This window comes from Mytilus trossulus, chromosome 1, assembly GCF_036588685.1.
Source record: "Mytilus trossulus isolate FHL-02 chromosome 1, PNRI_Mtr1.1.1.hap1, whole genome shotgun sequence".
Lineage (NCBI taxonomy): Eukaryota > Metazoa > Mollusca > Bivalvia > Mytilida > Mytilidae > Mytilus > Mytilus trossulus.
Genome location: NC_086373.1, coordinates 5,424,516 through 5,444,622, shown reverse-complemented (window position 1 = coordinate 5,444,622; position 20,107 = coordinate 5,424,516). Strand labels below are relative to the sequence as shown.

The 20,107-nt window shown below is 33.3% G+C and overlaps 1 protein-coding gene across 2 annotated transcripts in view; it reads right to left on the bottom strand.

The window, feature by feature from the left end:
- Positions 1 to 510: 510 nt before the first annotated feature.
- Positions 511 to 20,107, bottom strand: part of LOC134712900 (uncharacterized) — a 28,701-nt gene continuing 9,104 nt past the window's right edge. Inside the window, exons 7-9 of one of the 2 annotated variants that reach the window (XM_063574897.1) lie at positions 12,579 to 18,680; positions 6,878 to 11,508; positions 511 to 5,098 (exon numbers count right to left, since the gene is read on the bottom strand). In XM_063574897.1, the coding sequence (XP_063430967.1) occupies positions 2,911 to 5,098; positions 6,878 to 11,508; positions 12,579 to 18,680 (12,921 nt within the window). In that variant the 3' untranslated portion in view covers positions 511 to 2,910. Of the gene's footprint in view, positions 5,099 to 5,188; positions 5,893 to 6,877; positions 11,509 to 12,578; positions 18,681 to 20,107 lie in introns of those variants that run through there. The other variant, XM_063574899.1, reaches the window with a different exon arrangement.

The following is a 20,107-nucleotide window of genomic DNA, read 5'->3' as shown; positions in this document are numbered from 1 at the left end:
GACACATGAGAGACTGAAACTTCCCATCATAAGGTATTTGCATACAAGGCATCTTCTACCATCTTAAATATGAAGCTTATTACAAATAGTTTACTCAGCTGCCAGATAGTAATTCCAAAGTCTCCTATATATGAGACGAAAACCTGACAAGAAGTCAGATCTATGCCGAGTGGAAAATACAATCCTTATTTTGATAGTCTGTTTGTTAACATTTATAAACAATAAAATTGAGAATTGAAATGGGGAATGTATCAAAGAGACAATAACCCTACCAAAGAGCAGATAACAGTTGAAGGCCACCAATGTTCCTTTAATGCAGTTTAAACCTGTTAGTCATGATATCAACATTTATTTCTATGGATATTTTCCCTATCAGAACATAACATTGCTCATTGTTGAAGTTTGGTGGTCACTGGATAATAGTGTCAACACAGATCTCTACTGATGATTGTACAGTGACTGTTAGCTGTAAGATACATCAGTTGCTTGGAATTCAAGAAAACAAATAAGTTAGTTATTAAATTTATTTAGTTTGCATGATGAATAAACCAATGCAAATGACTTTAAAATGAGATGCATCAACTCATCCGTACCAACAAGAAACATCAATCTTTACATTTGATATATACAGGTTTAATATTGTAACAATTATTTTATCAAGATAAATATTCATGCATGATCATGGAAACAAGAAACCAGCATCACATATATTACCTATAAAAATACCTCCCAAAAAACATAAAATTATCAAAAGAATATACAGATAACTTCTTAACTCCCCTCCTATAAAAACAAATATTGTAAAAAAAATATTAACACTTTCATTGATTTAATATGTTGAAATACTTCATGTTACACTTTCAGAAAAATTGTTTTAAGAGGGAAATATTCTTATGGTCAGCTGCTGAAAGAGAAGGAAAACAATTCTTTGGAAATTTATATTAATTGAAAAATAGCAATATTTAATAGGGCAATGCCTAGTTTATGGTGATGATCTCTCATGAGAATAAAGTCGTCGTAGACACAGTCTCTGCAGATATCAAATCTTGTAAATTATAAAATTTGTGGCTCTAGGAACACAAACTATTTTAAAAGAGTTTATTTGGGGAAATATTCATAATCAACCATCAAAGACATAGTTCAGACATAACAAGTAAATAAAAGGTATGACATTAAATGATTATGCAAAATCAATTATTTTAACAATTTTTTAAACTACACTAGTTTAAGTTCAGTTTAATTCTATCACACAATTTCACAGCTTTCCAATAGATGACCAATTAATTTATTGGCTATCTCTGCCCTGTATCATCTCATGTTTATCTATCATGAATCATTAACTATCTCCGCCCTGTATCATCTCATGTTTATCTATCATGAATCATTAACTATAAAACACACTCAATCTCAATGAATATATGAGTACTTACAATGTATAATATGGACAAGTTTCTTCATTTAAACAAAATGGCATTACTGTACATAAATAATTTATCATTTAAATGTTTATTTACATAAAACTTTTCCCCATTCAAAATTCCTGAAAACTTTATACAATGATTTGGTGTTTGATTTTTCTTTTATAATGTTAATGTACCATTATTTTCAGTTAGATGCTACAAATGTTTTGCTTTAACACTGCTCTAACTTATGCATAGAAGGCAAAGCAAATTATGAAATCCTGCTTTTATTTAAAAACACTGTTAACAATGCTTTATAAAAATCACCACAAATTGTAGCACAAGATTTAAAAAAAAAATCTAATCTACAAATGGTAATATTTTTGATGTTGTCGATATTTCATTTAATTAAAAATTCTTTTCCCACCATCAGTAGAATATGAAGGGACCAATTATTTCTGACATACAAATATACAGCTTATATGAAAAACTAAAGAAAATTTATGCTTTCCAAAAAAAATCAGTTTAAAAATTAACCAAATAAATTTTAAAATGACATCTTACTGTTGTCTATTAAAGAAAATATTTGAATATAAAAAAAGTTTGTTATAATTATTTTAAAGATAGTTTATGGTTATTATGTTGCTTCAAAAGACAAGTGAAGTCTACACCACCTTTTCTGCTATAAAAATAAAATACAGAGACACAAAGCAAGTATAAAAGAAACACCTGTATAATGGGTTGTAAAAATATGTATATCACAAAACACAAAAAATCAGTTGTATGGAAAATGTTTAATGTAAATTGAAGTAATTGTATTGTACACATTTTGATGAATTGAAACAAAAAAGGCATGTTTATATATAATTAAGCTCAAATAATTTATGAATGTTTAATTTCACTTTACTAGTTTAGACACAAAAACTATGCAGCAAAGCAAAAATAAATCTTTAAAAAGCCCATGCTTTAGTTTTTGCTATAAAATTTTTTTTTTTAAACATAATGACCAAATAAACTGAAACTAGACTTGTTAACATTTTGAACACATGTGACGTCACTTATGAAAAACTTCATTAAACCCATAAACTGAAACTAGACTTGTTAATATTTTGAACACATGTGACGTCACTTATGAAAAACTTCCTGAAAATTTCATAACTTGATTAAATAATCTTCTATGATTAAAGGCTGTTACTTTGCATGATACCCAATTAACCAAAATTTCCAGCTTAGAGACTAAGACTACTTTCAGAAACACAATGACGGGATAAAAATAAAATGGCCTCTCTGAGTAGGTAACACATTTTCATTAATGTGCCCCCCCTTGGAACAATATATGATATAGGATAAAATGAACAAGGAATTAAATAATACCCATTCCTAAGAAACATAAAATGGCACAGGATTTTTTTCAATACATTTTTGATAAAGTTGCTCAAACAGTATTTCCTGTCTGCTTAAAAAAAGATGTGAATAGATGATGAAATCCAATGCACTAATTCATAATATGCTATGACGGAGAACTTTTCGTTCGTTTACTCTCTACACTGTCGTCAGTTGGTGCTGATCTTTTCTGTGATTTCCATCGATTATGTTTTTCACCGTCTTTCTCATCCTCCTGGTCAGGTAACTTGACCTCTTTCTGACCATCGTCATTAACCTTCACTGTTTCCGATTTTTTTGCTTCATCAATATTTGATGCCTTGTTTTTTTGACAGTTTGACTGCTGACGCTTTGTGGGACTTGATAAATGTGTGGACGATACGGAGCCTTGTCCAATTTGCCAGACTTTGCCACCATGGTACATATGTCTTATACGGTGAGCATCAACAGGGACAAGTTTATGATGAGTGGAAGAGGAAGATTTGGTGTCTGATTTAGAGTCAGAACTTTCTTTATCTTTAGCCTCCTGACTGTCTAAAACACTAAACTCAGAAATAGGAATGAGTTTTTTATTTGTTGTAATCTTAGGAACAACAAAGGGCGCCTTTGAAGAATATCTCTTCCTTGGTGGTGATGGTAAATTGTATCTGGCTATACGATTTTTCAAAAAATGTCCAGCACTGGATGAAAATCCACGAAATGCAGGCTTAGTTTTGACAGAATCATTTGTTGAAGCGACAGCCCGATCAAGAGTAGAAGACACAGATTTAGTTTCCATTTTAACTATTTTCTTTTCACCGGTTTTCGAGATAACTGAGGATAATTCAGTAACATGTCCTTTATTTACAGTACATTTTTTCCCTTTATCTAACTTCACAGATTCTTTACCACTTTTCTGAGATTCTCTCTCCTCCAAATCAATGTCAGTATTTAATGCAGTAGATACAAATTTCTCAAAATGTTTTTCAAAGTCCGTATCTGTGTGTTTTCCCTCTACAGAATTTTTGCCCCCACAAGACTTGTCACTAGAATTGTTTACACTCTTGCTATCCAAACATTCCTCATCTGATTTAGGTTTGGCAGATTTCTTCCTAGTAGATTTTGTGTTGTTTTTATTGTTTCCCTTAGATTTAGAAGACTTGCTACTTCGACTTGATTTAGAAGTTTGTTTTTTCGACAGAGATTCTGATTTGTGTTGAACTTGTTTCTCTGATTTTTCATTGGTACAAACATTTACACATTTGGACTTATCAGAAATCTGAGTATCACTGTTAGCATTGGTATCCATGCTTTCTTTAGATTTCACATTTTCACTGCTTTTCGTATGTGCACTTTTGCTAGATTCAGTACTTTTATTCACCTTTGAACTTTTGCTAGATTCTGTACTTTTATCCACCTTTGAACTTTTGTTAGATTCAGTACTTTTATCCACCTTTGAACTTTTGCTAGATTCAGTACTTTTATCCACCTTTGAACTTTTGCTAGATTCAGTATTTTTATCCACCTTTGAACTTTTGCTAGATTCAGTTCTTTTATCCACCTTTGAACTTTTGCTAGATTCAGTACTTTTATCCACCGTTGAACTTTTGCTAGATTCAGTATTTTTATCCACCTTTGAACTTTTGCTAGATTCAGTACTTTTATCCACCGTTGAACTTTTGCTAGATTCAGTATTTTTATCCACCTTTGAACTTTTGCTAGATTCAGCACTTTTGTCCACTGTCAGACTTTTACAAGATTCAGTACTTTCATCCACGGTTGAATTTTCAGTACTTTTATCCATGGTTGAATTTTCAGTACTTTTGTCCAAGGGTGAACTAGATTTAGACTCACTACATTCACCAGACTGAGGCTGTTTACTAGATTTTGATTCAATGTACCGACCCAGCTTCTTCTCATAAGTTTTTATCTGGGAATGTTTACTGCTGTCAGGTTCTTCATCATCTAGTTCCCATTTAAATGGAGATTTCTTTTGTGATAATTTGTCACGCCTGACTGAACTGTTTGATCCAATATACGACATAAAACTATTTTGAAACTGAGACTCCCCACCTGGTGATTTACACAACGTTCCTTTATTTTTCTTCTCTATCTTGTCACTTTTTCCTTTCAAATTCTTATTCTTTTCATTTTTCTCCTTTACAGCATGTGTTTCTCCACTGTTTTTACTTTTTTGCTCAACCATTGCTGACTTCTTATCATTGTTCTTTTCGTTACAATTTTGTATCAATTTTTTAGCCTCAATATTTTTGGTCTTGGAAGCTTCCTTCTGTTGGTATTTAGAATTTGAATTTGCCTTTTCTGCATCTTTAGATCTACAAATACATTTAAAAAAATTGAAAATCTGATCAATAAAAAGCAGAAACCAATATTCTTCAAATTAGAGGCTTTTAGAAGCCAGAATAGCTTGTACGTAGGAATAAAAATGCGATATTTTTTTTGTAATCAAGTGAATCCAAGGCAAATAAGCTTGTATACTTCCACTCTAGTATTAGCATCACATAATTATATATGTAAAATCAGGATAATATAGATGTGTCTGTGCAACACGAATTATCTCCCCTGATAGTCATTTTTATTGTTTGCTTTATACCTCTGCTTTTAAAGTCACAACGTCCAATATTTGAACTTATTATTGTGTTTTCCTGAGCCTATATCACATTGCTAAGTCACTTCATAAGTTTTGTTCCAGTTTGACATCATTTTTGCAATCTAAATCACTTATGTGTCATGTGTGTATAAAATTTTGATTAATAGGCAGTAACTCCAATAAGGAGCCATCTGATGATTTCAGTTATTATGAAGAATCAATGATTTTCATGGATATCAAGTGTTCTCCCCAGGTCCTTAAAACACGACAGCCCTATAAAATACAGTGTAGTGCTATGTTTTCATATTCTGCATGTTCTGTGTCAAAATTGCATCTTGATACGTATACTCCACATATTTTATGTCAAAATTCTGACAATGTAAACATCATTACTGATCTCTTGGTAGTGATATACATGTATTTAATAGTTCATATAATGATGTATTAACCTACTATGAGCAATTGGTCATCTATTCAAGAAAAATATGTTTTATTACAGTTTCAGCATGCATGTTTGTCCTGAAATTCAGAGAGAATATTAATACTGTAAATTCATAAATTCTTGCTTTCTTTATTGTCATTTAAAAAAAAAAAAATTTTAAAGAATAAAAATGCCAGATAATTATTGAAATATTAAGAAATCTGCAAATACAAGAATGTGAGTTCTTGTATTGCAATACTTAAAGTCGCATTTAAAATATTGCAATAATTTCTGAATTTACAGCAATTAAAGAAGAAAAAAGTGCTAAAAAAGTTTCAAAGGTGACAGATTTTGTTTCCTAATGAATGGCCTATGTCATGTGAGTTACTGTCATAACTTTGTAAACATGTCAAGCCTTTTCTCTTTTAAAAAACTACTGTGGCTTAATTCATTATCATGGATATAAAATATTTTGTAGATTGAGGAACACTTGCATTTTGGTCAATATATTATTTTATGGTTTTTACAGTCTGCAAATTTTCCTATACAAAAATTTGTAATCCATTGAACATCTGTTTAATAAGTGGTTAAACTGTACACATGAAATCAATTCAATTGGTAATGAAAAATAATGAATCCACAGTATTACATATTTTTCCACTTTAAATAAACGACTCAATTCTTTTGGTCCAATGTTTTTATCATCATGATCATGTGTGCTGTTTTTTTATGCCCCTCCCTAATGAAATATCAAAATATCAATAAATATTTTCCAAGGAGCTATAGGTTAATAACTTGTCTACTGTTTTATCCATGCTGCAGTTAGAGTGTATCCATTAAACATGATGCTAGATCATCACCATATATATTATTTCTAAACCTTTTGAATTTTACAAACCTAACATGAACCTATATATACACAACTTGCTCATCAGGTATCTAGTTTGATTGTCTCCCATTTTGTTATACAACTGCCTCTGTTAGTGGAATTTACAATATAATTTTTGCTTAAATTAACACCATGGTGAATAGTTGTCTCATTGGCAATCCTAACACACCTCCTTATCTATATATTATACATACCTGGTGTGTTCCTTCGTAGACTTCGTCTGTTCAACAGGAGCCTTCTCTGACTTGGCATGTTGTTTATTTGAACCTTTCACTTCTTTGTTGTCATGGTTATGGCTTTCAGGTATCTTACTGTCTGCTTTCTCCGAGCTTGTCTTCATGTGTTTAACATCTAAGTTTGATGAAGAATCATTTTTCCTCTTAGTAGAAGAGTTTCTTCCATCAAATGTTTTGGAGTCATTATTTACATGTGCCAGAAAACTATCAAGGAATGATGGTTTATGAGAAGTTGAGGTAGAATTATTTAATTTGGAATTGGATGAAGGACCTGCTTCTTTCATTGATTGTTGTTTAGTATCTATACTTTCCATGTCTTCCGTCAAATCTATGACTTCTACTTTCTTATTATCCTTAGAGGTATTTTTGTTTGATTTCCTGAAATCTTTTATTTCAATGAGATCACCCAGTTCCATCTTTCCTATAGCATTCTGTTCTACAATATTTGTCTCTTCTTTCACTTTCCTCAACTGTTTCCTCAGATGAATATTTGCCTGAGATTTGAGTTTAGAGGATTTTCCTTGCTTGAGACTTTTGATTGAATTTGAGACAGAGGTTGGTTTTGATATTCCGACAAATTGCTTAAAACTGTCAAGGAAGGCATTCTGAGTGTCCTTCCCTCCTTCAGAGGTCTCAGATAACTCTTTCCTCTTACTGCTGTTAGTGTTACTATCTTTTTGTTTCATTTCTTTACTATTTTCCACTGATTTTCTGTCTCTTAAATGCCTATCACTTTTCAAAAGATCAGTTTCATCTGCCTTATTGTCCAAACTAAATCGTTTGCGTGGCAGAGGCTCCATTAAATTTTTGTTTGCCTCTAGTAATTGTTGATCAGAATTACTTTTCTTCTTACTTGTGTGTAGGTCCTTCTTTTCATCTTTCTTATCAGCTGAGGTAGCATTTTCACTCTTGATTTTTTTATCTTGATTAGACATTTTACTTGCATTTGATTCCGTACTTGAATGCCTTTTCCTGGTACTGCGAGTAGACAATGATTCTATTGCTTCTTTTTTCACGTCTTCAGTTGTTGTAAATGAAGTTTTACTGGAATCTGATTCCCGACTTGAATGTCTTTTCCTAGTACTGCGTCTAGATGGTGTTTCTGACTTCTCATTTTCTGCAGTTGAAACAGAAATTTTACTTGAATTTGACTCTAAACTTAAATGTCTTCTCCTTGTATTGTGTGACCTTGAACAATCTGATTCAGGTTCTTCTTTTGAAGGAGATTTTTTCTCCACTGATTTTCTTGTATTCATAACTGAAGTTTTGTCAAAGTTTTTACAGTTCATAATCACTTTTTTATCATTTGATTTTTCAGCAACGTCACAATGTTCTGCCTCCTTTAAATTTGAATTCCTATTATGAATTCTAGATCTTGAGGTTACTGTTTTATTATTCAGTTTCTCTTTTGTTTCTTCTATCTTTGTATCTTTACTAGTACTATTATTATCTTTTCCTGCAGTATGTGTCTTAGAACTTCTAGTATTGAAAGATTTGTTGAGTACTTTGCCATCATCTATTACTTGTGACTGATTTTCTTCACTTCTACATCCTGTATCGTCCTCTTCGACAGATTTTGCTGCCTTTTTATTAGACAGCTGGAAATCTTTATACACTGATAAACCATCTGTTCTCTTCCGAGAACTTCTCCGTACAAAAGATGAATCAGGTGATGGAAGTAAATCCTGATTGTTATCGAATTCATCTGATTTTAAAGAATCATTTTCAGTCTTTATGGCCAGTTCCTTAACAGGAGTTATCTTTTCACTCTGTCGTCTGCTGCGTTGTCTTTTGGAAACAGGCTCACGAATGGATTGCTGTTCTGGTGTATTGTTATCTGATTTTATTTCCTTCTTTGATAATTTCTCAATTGTCTTTTTAAAGTTCTTACTAATGATAGTATCTTCTTTATCCTTTCTCATTTTCTCCTTATTGACATCATTTTCTTCAATAATTCTAGTTTTTCTTGTTCTTATAGAAGTTTTGTTTCTGCTTATTTCCTGACTGGGCTTAATATCATCCTCGAGGTCTTGTGTAACTTTAGAAACAGTTTTTTTATTTAACGAATCTGTGTCCTCACTTTGACTAATGCTTTCCTTTTCTTTTTGGTCAATCATTGATAATAAAACTGTTATCACATTCAAAGAACAATTTGATATATTGTCCATGACAATTTCTGTCAAGTGGTTTGCTGAGTGAGCAACTATTTTGTTCTCACTATCACCACGGAAATTGCAATATGTGCACTGAAAGTCTTTACTTTTTGTTTTCTTATACATTGAGAAATTATGGCGTGTGTCAAAATGTGACATCATAGAAAAATGAGTTTTATAAGGTCCTCTACAAATTTTGATAGGACATCTAAACACTTTTCTACCTTTTTTTTCAAAGGTTAATTGTCTGAATAACTCCATGCTGTCAGCCATTGTGAAGTTCTCTCTTTTGTAACTTGTCACTTTTTCAGTAAGTTCTTTCCTATTTTTGGTTACTATAAATCCTTTATCGTCTTTTAACACTTTATTTTGGTTCTTCCACCGAGAGTTTAGGTTCATTTGTGCTTTCACTTTAGAGACATTCTTATTTCTCAAGGCTTCAATTGTTTTTCTTACTTTAGAAATTTTCTTGTTTTTTAATGCTCTTCTTAGTTTTGGAGAAATATTCAGATTTGTTCTATAACCTGGTTTGAATTTTCTTTTTAAATTGACCTTTTTTGCTTGTTTCTCAACAAATTCTGGCACTTCAAACTGATCACCAAAGAATTTTTTGGCTTTAATCATTCTTTTTCCAATTTTTTTGTTAATCAACCTGGCTGAATGTTTCTGCTGAACAGCTCTGGGTTTGTAATCACCACTCTTGATGGATGACGTTTCACTGGCATCTATTGTAACATACGATGATTCGGTCGAAAAACTTTTTACACTTTCATTGTCTACATCTTTTTCAAATTCAATTTTCTGCCGCTTAGATTTTGTTTCAAGAACTTTTTGCGTAGCTTGTAACATTTCATTTTCTGCCAGTTCCTGTGTGACCCCTACCTTGGGGTCAATATTTGGGATGATTGACAGGTGATCAGGTTCATCCTCCATGTTTTTCTGTAAATCTGGTTTGACAGCGTTAGAATGATTTATTTCCTCTGATTTCTTTCTCTGCTTTGTGATAGACTTATCACTATTTATGTCACTACTTTGTTTTTCAATAGACAACGTCAATGAATTACTCACAGATTCTGAATGTTTTATTGAATGGCCATGCTTCGGTAACTTTTTACACAATTTATCCACATGATCACAGGCACTCTTTTGTAAGATAAACTTTTCTCCACACATTCTACATCTGAAGTAAGTACTCATACTATAACCAGAATCAACATTTCTCCCATTACAAACTTCACAGTGAAGTTTAGCAGCAAATTCAGTTTTTAAGGAAGCTTTACATATATTACAGTTAAATACGTATTCACAATCTAGAGTTTTCCGAAGGTCCATTCGACATGGATGTTTGACATGTAGCTGTAATCTTTTCATGGTATCAAATGTTCTTTGACATATTTGACATTTTGGTTCATTTCTTTTATCTTGAAATAGTTTCCGATCCTTCACTGTTCCAATTGGAATTTCCGGTTTGATGGCTACCGATTCAATAATTTGCTGTGTGACAATCTCAACAGTTTTGTCATTGTTTTTCCATTCATTATAAGTGAGTAAAGAGGTTTGAGATTTTGGTCTGACTTTATTGGATTGTAGTTGAGGCAATGCTAATCGGTATTTTCCACTTTTCCCACAAAAGTTCAATTTGTACATCTGAAAACTTTCGGACCTACTTTTCTTTCTGGTATCAGATGTCTGAAATCCTTGTAAACTCTTTTCTTGATACTCCCTATCAGATATCACAGACTGAGATTCAAAATCAGAAGAATTTCCATCAATTTTAGACAGATCAACATCTGAAAACGACCGTTTAAGAGTTCTTCCTTCCTTAGAAAACGATTGCTCTAATTGTCTTGACCATCTTGGTGCCCAATTATCTGGTAAACTTCTCGTAGTTAAGTCTCTTTGTGTGCAACTTTCTGGTAGCTTATTCAAGTCATCGGCAAAAATACTAAAACTTTCGATAGACTTTTCTTGACCACCATTCTGTCTAGATGGGGACTCATTTTTATCTAAATCATCAAAACCAAAACTTCTGTTCATAGAAAATTTATCATTATTTGGAGATAACTGATCTGACGTTTGTTTAGATGAAGATAAACTAAGCATTTCATCCATTAATTTCTTATAGTTTGTAACCAAATCATTTTTTGTTGGTGTCGTGACTTCAGAATTCTTTTTGTTTATTTCAGTATCACTCTGTTCTGACTTTTCAAGACCAGTATTAAATCTATTACTGCTACAATCATTATACAGTTCTGATTCAACACTTGATTGAATGATTTCCACATTTTCTCCATCTTTTGATGTCAGTTCAGATGATTTAGATATTTTCTTGTCCTGAATATTAACCTTATCTGATGACAGGGATGACAACACTGTCTCCTCAATTTTCTGTGCACTCTCCTCTTTCCCTGACAGACAAACAGCATTCTCAGATATCTAAAATATATAAACCAAATTAAGTATATTATCACAATATACAGCAAAATTTTCCTGAAAAGTAAATATACCATGTTAAAAAAAACTACAGCCTACAGGCTACAGGAAACTTGTTTTTCGCAGCTTACTTTTTGATATATTTATATTCCCAGAGATTTACTGCATCTAAACCTACTGCATTTGTTTGCACCTGTCATAAGTCAGAAACCTGATATTCAGTTGTCGTTTGTTGATGTGATTCATAATTGTTTCTAGTTTCTCATTTTTTATTTACATGTAGATTAGACCATTGGTTTTCTCGTTCCAATGGTTTTAAACAAGTCATTCTGAAGACCAAACTTTGACCTCTAATGGTTTACTTTTACAAATTATGACTTGATTGGAGAGTTGTCTCATTGGCACTCATACCACATCTTCTTATATCTATAAAGCAACATTTGATACATGCAGATAATATCAACATAAAGATGATAGAACTGTTTCTCAACTTTATTGGAAACAATTTTCTAGTATGTGTGCATGCTTTTTTGGTTTATGTAACTGTTTCAATGACTATATACATTTAAAAACCAATATTTCCTTTCATTTTTTTTGGTGTTCACTGTTATGAGCTTATTTAATGCCCTCCAAGTTTTCTTTTAATTGTATAATATTTGGTGATCCTTGGGTTTTATAGCTTACACTATGGTTATTATGTGGTATCAAAATTTTTCATTGCTGAAGGCCATCCAATAGCATGTAATTGTTTACAGCCTTGATTTTTGTTCTTTGGGGATAGCTAACTTGGGAAATCATACAAAATCACTTTTTTTTCATTTGAAATATATTAACATACAAGCTAGCTGGATTAATCCATCATGAAAGCTGCATAATTTTGTCTCATGGAGATTTTTTTCGATCATAAACAAATTGTTCTGTTGTCAAAATGATACAAAGGCGTGCATGTGATACCAACAAGAATAAGATCATTTATCTGCTAACCTAGCAGACATTCATATAAATTACACAGCATACCAAGTTGTCTCATTGGCAATCATACCACATCTTCTTTTTCATACATTTAATATTACCTCCTCTTGGTTACCGGTTCTGTAACCATGGACACTGTCCTGAGAATTTGTTTTATCCTCATTGGTCTCTTGGCATGAGTGACTCAGTGTAGCTATTTGTTTGAGTGTCTGTTCAGTATCATGATCCACAGTATGTTGTTCAGAGGTCAAATCTGATCCTTCAGAAGGTTGATCTGTGTTCTGTACAGAAGTGTCAGCAATTTCACTTGGTTTGAGATGATCTACAGTTTTTTCAAGGTTCTCTGTTTCTGCATCTGAATCAGAGGATTCTGGGTAATCCACAATGTTCACAGGTTTCGATACCTTTTCAAAATTGGCATCAGAATCAGAAGTTTCTGAATAATCAACAAGTTGGATTAACCGCTTTTTAGTTTTATCCTTATTCACAGTAACCTTTAAATTTGTTTTATAATGAGCTTGAACTCCTTCCATTCCCGTGCTTTCTTCCTCATAAGCACTATCATGTTTTTCTTCTGATATTCCCACATTTTCTGTAGATTTTAAATTATTTACTTTTGTGTCAACATTTTCAGCTGTAACTGTTTTGCCATTTACAGAAATAAAAAAATCTTCAGTCCTTCTATCAGAATGTGCCACTTCATCAAACTCCTCCCCTTTTGCTGATCCTGTATGATTGGCATTAGATAATTCAATATGGTCCATGTTTACGCCAAATTGTTTCTCACTGTCAGAATCTGCATTTGATATTTGGTTTATATTAAGTTCACTTTCAGCATCAAATTCCTGATCTTTTTCTAGTAAAATTTCATTGGTTTGTTTGTCAGTGTCATGATCTTTTTCTGAATTTGTATTTCTATATGATCCTGAATCATTATCTTCATTTTTCTTATTTTCATCTTCCACACTATTATAATCTTGATCCCCTACGTCATCCATCCTTGTCGAAGATTCTAACTTAGAGTCCTCTATCTTTGTGGTTATTTCTACATTTTGAACCCACTGAAGAGATAGTACATTCTGACTTATCTCTGTTTTGTCTTCTATAGATTTGTGTGTGTTATCATTATTCTGACCAATGTCTGTATTGGAATATTCCAGTGCTAAAGCAATGTTCTCCCCTTCCACATGACTGTTGTTAACCTGTTCTATGTTAAAAGCTTCTGGAGCATTTACTTGCAAGTCACAAACTGGTTTTACGTTCTGATTATCCTGTTCATTCAATGTCTCTTCAGAACTTTTCTCTGGACTACCCAGTATGTTAGTGATTTTATTATCAATAAGCTCTCTATATGTCAAGTCTTCTAAATTCTTATTGTCCTCTGAATCTTTTTGTGATTCCGTATCTTTTGTTTCGCAAGTATCCCCGTTTTTGGAATTGTTTTCTAAAATGTTTTGCCCCTCTGTACTAGTAGAGGTCACAGACCTTTTACAATTTGCCAATCTTTCCTTAAAACGACTAAAATCTTTCCAAAAGTTTTCATGAACATTGTCTGACAATATCTTAGTCCCACTTTTGTCTTGTTTATCATTCTTAGAATTCTTGGACTTGGGACTTGAAAGCGTATTTTGATTGTCAGTTTTTTCTGCAGTACCACTATTTGAAATATCCTGTGCTTCATTCTCTTTTTTCTTATTACTAAAAGTGGTAATATGAACATCAACAATATTTACCCCAGATGGATTAGAGATAGGTGTCATGGTATTTGTTATTAAACTTTCTATTCCAGATTGTGCAGACATTGTAGTATCAACATTTTCTAGAGACGTCAAATTTTCATCTAGTGGAACACTGTTGATATTTAAAACATTTGTTTGTTTACACTCGCTGCTAGCTACAAGGCTTTGTGATTTACTAGACATACAACTCAAGCTTGAAGTTGTGCTTATAGTCTGTCTTTCAAGTTCACTAGCACTAACCCGTCTTACAATCTCAAAGTTATGTTTCTTAGGCGTCACTGGAGTAGTTTCTGCTTTTTTGTTTTTGGAATCTTCCACAGTTGCACCCTTTCCTCTATTTAACATGGCCTCTAATATTGGTGACTGAATATTCATGTCCATTGGTTGAGCAACAGACATTGTAACAGATCCAACATTACTTTCAGGACTTTGAAGAATGGTTGGTGCAGAATTGGTATTTGTGACTGGAAGCAAATATCCTTGTGAACTTGAACACGCTGGTACTGTGTTCATGACCAATGGGTCGGGGACAAATCTAAACGGACCAACAACAACATTGTTAGTAGTTGTTTCTGTTTTTGGCAGTATTGTAACATTTTGTTTTGGCATCCTTGGAGATATGGCTGTGGCTGTAAACGAAGGCGTACCAAAGGCTATTGGTGGTGTTTTTTGAATGGCAGGAGCAATTGGGATTGGTTGGTTCAAGTTGAGTGTTGATGGAGTAATTGAAGGTGTACCAAACGCTACTGGTGTATTCATGTTAGGAACATTTGTCATTGCTTGGTTTAAGCTAAGAGTTGTATTATTCTGCATATTGGAAGAGTTTGGTAGAATAATTTGTCCTGGTTGCAATGTTGTGTTGTGAACCAGATTAAATGATGCAGGACCAGTGGATATAATATTTCCCATAATAGAGGTATTTGCTATTGGTCCTCCTTGTAACATGTTTCCAATATAATTCATTGGTGCATGACCAGTTGTCTGAGTCAGTGTCAAGCTGTTCCCTGGTAAGATTACATTGTTCATTGCAGAAGTATTTGGACTATTTAATGGCAAAATGTTAGTTGGCGCTGAAACTTCTGCAGACATAACTCGGGTAGAATTCGTAAATGTGACACTTGTATTTGGAACTGCACGTTTTATATTCATGCTAATGCCACCATCAGGCAAACTTGTAAAGCCTATTGTTTGTGAAGATTGTGGCATACTAGGTACACCAACAAAGGATTGACCTTGATTCATAAGTGCTAGAGAGTTTGTATCTAACGAAGGCTGATAAGTTAATCCTTGAATTCCAACAGGTTGGTTTATTTGTACAAGGCTATTATCGTTTGTAATTCCTTGAACACTAAATGCTGGAGCACTAATAGTTTGAATGTTTGTATGGCCACCTAATGTGCGAATGTCAGTCTGATCACTTATTGTTTGAAACCCTAAAGTCTGAGCACCAAATCCTTGCACTAATGTATTTTGTGTATTCACTGTTTGAAAAGCCAATCCCTCAGTGTAACTTCCTTGTAAAGTCTGAACAGCTTGAGGTAGTATTTCCTGTACTACCATATTCTGAGTATTCATTGTTTCAGCTTGCATGCCTGGTATTGCTATGTTTTGATTATTCATCGTTTGAACTGCCATTCCCTGAACATTCATCTGTTGTAAATTCATATTTGCAGCACTAAATGTCTGTACATCCATTGGTTGCTGTGACACACCTCCTAGTCCTTGTATCATTACATTGTCAGTACTGCCAGTCTGAATTGAAGGAGAACAAATGTTTTGAATAGAGAGGTTTGAAGCACCAAAATTTTGTACTACTGACGGATTATTCAAATTTTGAACAAGAGGTGATTGAACAGCCATTCCTTGACTAGCTAAACACACAGAGTTCATATTCTCCACGGGAGCACTATTCATTTGATTAGAAACAGTTAATGTTGAAGCACCACTTAATTGCTGAACTGGATTTAATTCAGATGATTTTCCAGTTTTAATTTGTCCTAGATATAAAAGTTGATATGCTGAGTTTTGTTCTTGTTCATTCTGTTGCTTTTGATTTGATGTAACAGTTGTGGATGTCTGGGAACTTGTAAATGATTGTACTAATGTCAATCTTGGTTGTGTTGTTACCACTATTGTTGTTGTTGACATGAGACTTGGCATGGCTGATGCAGGACGTGCAGGTCGTTCTTCTTTAGATTTATTAGACTTGCTAAAGGCTGTCGGATTCTGGTTTAAAAATGTGGATGATTTATCTAGCACTTTTGATAAGGACTGTAATGCATTTTGAATGTCAACCTCTCGATATTTTGGAGGTTTTGAATGGCCATCAGAAGATGATACAGATGTAGAAACTTGACTAGTTATTGGTTGAGCACCAAGATTAAGTGTTGGCTGTGTTGATAAATCAGTTTGTTTTATGCTTTGCTGTTTTGTTGATTGGATCATATGGTTGACAAACATGTATCCATCATGTGACCCAATATTTTGAAGTTGAGGCTGATAGTTAGAGGTTGTGACTGTTGTTGTTGTTACTGGTGATGGACTTGAAGGTTGAACTGTTTTCAGTTTGTGTTTATCCTGTAACAATTTAGTTCTGTGTCCTTGCAGTTTAGATTGCATGACCATATGTGCTGAGCCAGGAATTAACAAGAATCCTTTAGACACTGCTTGTTGTTGTTTTTTCTGTTGTTCCTTTAATTGTTTTTCCTTCAATGCCTCCTCTTGTTGTTGACGCATTATCAATTTAATTTTAGCAATGTTTATTTGTTCTTCAGTCATTCCTGGTCGTATGCCAACTTTTGTCATCACCTGACTGGCAAAGTTTTTGGAATCATCACGCTTGATTTTTAACTGCTGACCCGGTTTTGTATTTTGAATAGCTTGACCAGGACTTGATCCAAATGCTACGTATTGAACAGAATTATCTGGACTACTAGTTTTTGCCGAACTTTCTTTTTTCTTTTTAGGAACCAATCCTACACTTTCCTCCTTTGAAGGTTTTAATAAAAGCTGTGAAGTTATTTTTGCATCCTCTGTACCAATTTGTAACCAGTCAACAATACTTTGAAGCTCCTCTTTCGATGGCTGTCTACTTCTTCGAGCTGGAGTAGCAGTTGTAACACTTTGTTTCTCACTAGTTCCTTTTGAGTTATTAGTTACTTCTTTAGATGTTTGAAGCTGCTTACTAGGAAGGCTTTTATGAAGAGAGGATTTGTTTGATGATGAAGATTGGTTAGCGTTACTCCCAAATGAATGTTGGAATGATGTCAAAGCTTTATCGTGTGATCTTTCTGGAATGATTCTTGGGCGATGATTTGATGTTTTGCTTAAATCAGTAGCAGAACTCCATGCTGACATCTTACCAGGTTCTGAGATCTGTCGCTCTAAAGACAAAGTTCTAGAACGTTGTGCTTGTTTCTGATGTACATCAGAAGAACTGACCTTTGATTTTTGAACTTTTAACTGGTCTACAGAAAATGATCGACTCAAATTTTTTTGATGTTGAACCAAAGCACGCTCAACTTCTTTTGTAGTAAGTCCAGGTACATATGGTATTTGGAAATTTCCATGCGTTGAAGGGGGTGGCTTCTTTGAAACTAGTGTTGCAGTTTTAGTCAGTGATTGCATCTGAGGCATATTTTTGGTTGCTTCCAGAAGTTTGGCAAGGTCAATGGTTTTTTCTGGTTTCACTTTTGGCTTTATTGGAGCTTCTGGACTAGACTTTGTCATGTCAACTGGACTTCCTTCAATAGACATAGTTTTAAGTTTTGCATATGGAATCAATTTAGAGTCTCTGCTAAGAGCAGGTTTGCTTTGAGTGGCAGTAGAAGTCCATGGTGATTTTGGCGGTGAATTACCAGTGGGTGCCTTAGCTGCCTGTTTATATGGTGTAAACTGTGTAGTATCATCACAATAATATTGCATCAGTCCATCTTTAACAGAATCAGACATTTTCTCCTTTAAAGACTTTTGTGTTTCTTTGGAACTGTTTGTCCCTTTTTCCAACATGAATTTTTGACAAACAGGAAACAGTTCTGACCATGACAAATCTGGGTTTAAGTAGTATGGTCTAAACATGTTCAATATACGTTCTACTTCATACAGTGTTGCCAGATTTACTTCTCCATCATGAGTTATTCTTCTGTCCTTTCCTTTGTTCATTTTTTCTTGTCGTTTAGTTGAAGCTTGGTTTAATGTTTTATTCACATACATTTTTTCCACTAGATACATGTTTGATCGAGAAGGATTTAAGGAAAATGCTGTCAAAGCACTAACTTTTGCTGCTTTCAGATTGTTCATAGCTATAATGTTGGCCAATTTTTCACAAGTTGCGGCCATTGATATTTGTTTCTCTTTTACGCCGTCCATGTTGTTATGCATCATCTCCTGTTCACACCCTCCTTTGTCCAAATTAATGGCATAAACACACAGATCTGTGTACAGTTGACGTAACTTTGTACCACACTGAAATAAAAAGAAAAACATCTAACAAAAATGCACTTTACATTTGATACTAAATGTAACTTATCAACATCAACATATATAAATATGAGTATCATGGTGGGTTTCACTACTGGAGCAGAAGTGCCGAATCTTTTGTTTTCTCTTGTAGTGTGGAGTTGCTTTTTTGTCCATTTTTATATATTTTAATATAACATGTATAGCATTGGTTGGAATAACTGAACATTTATTATTTCAATCATTGGAGTTGTTTAGTCACAGTTATTGTATTTGTATATGAAAATTAATTATCTGTATTATTTTAATTAAAATATAGGCTCAATAACATTTTCATTTTGAAAATTGTGTATTGCTGATAATTTTTACTGTTTACATTTTCTGTGTACATAGTAATCATACATAGTAATCAAAATGAAAAATCAAATGAAGAATGTGTCCATGCGCAACAGATGGCTGGGTTTGAAAATAAACAGCAAATTCTGCAATTTTTCAATCTACAAAGGGACATAACTCAAGAATCTTGAAGTGATGCCACCCAAATTTGAACTTGACCTGTGTTTTCCGGTAATAAGCACTGTGTACGGCCATTCAGTGACCTATAGTTGTTAATGTTTTTGTCATTTTGGTCTTTTGTGGATAGTTGTCTCGTTGGCAATCATACCACATCTTCTTTTTTATATATACTGTGTGTAAGTTTGATAATATTTAGATAAGGCATTCTAGTAAGAGAACAGAAACTAATTTTGGGATGTACAGATGGAGGTACAGACGGACAAGGGTTCAACCTAATGACAACTCTACCAAGGTGGGGGATATAAATGCTTCTTATAAAACTATTCCAAAATTTTCATTAGTCAAGAACTCTGAAAGAAGTGGATGGTTTCATTCATTTTGGAAAGCTTTTTTTATGTTTTCTGATTATCTTTAACATTAACAAGCATGCAAAGTATCTAAAGAACAACTTTAATTACTTAGACCAAACTATAATCCACCCATCATACATACCTCTTTTTGTAATTACTTAGACCAAATTATAATCCACCCATCATACATACCTCTTTTTGTAATTACTTAGACCACACTATAATCCACCCATCATACATACCTCTTTTTGTAATTACTTAGACCACACTATAATCCACCCATCATACATACCTCTTTTTGTAATTACTTAGACCACACTATAATCCACCCATCATACATACCTCTTTTTGTAATTACTTAGACCACACTATAATCCACCCATCATACATACCTCTTTTTGTAATTACTTAGACCACACTATAATCCACCCATCATACATACCTCTTTTTGTAATTACTTAGACCACACTATAATCCACCCATCATACATACCTCTTTTTGTAATTACTTAGACCACACTATAATCCACCCATCATACATACCTCTTTTTGTAATTACTTAGACCAC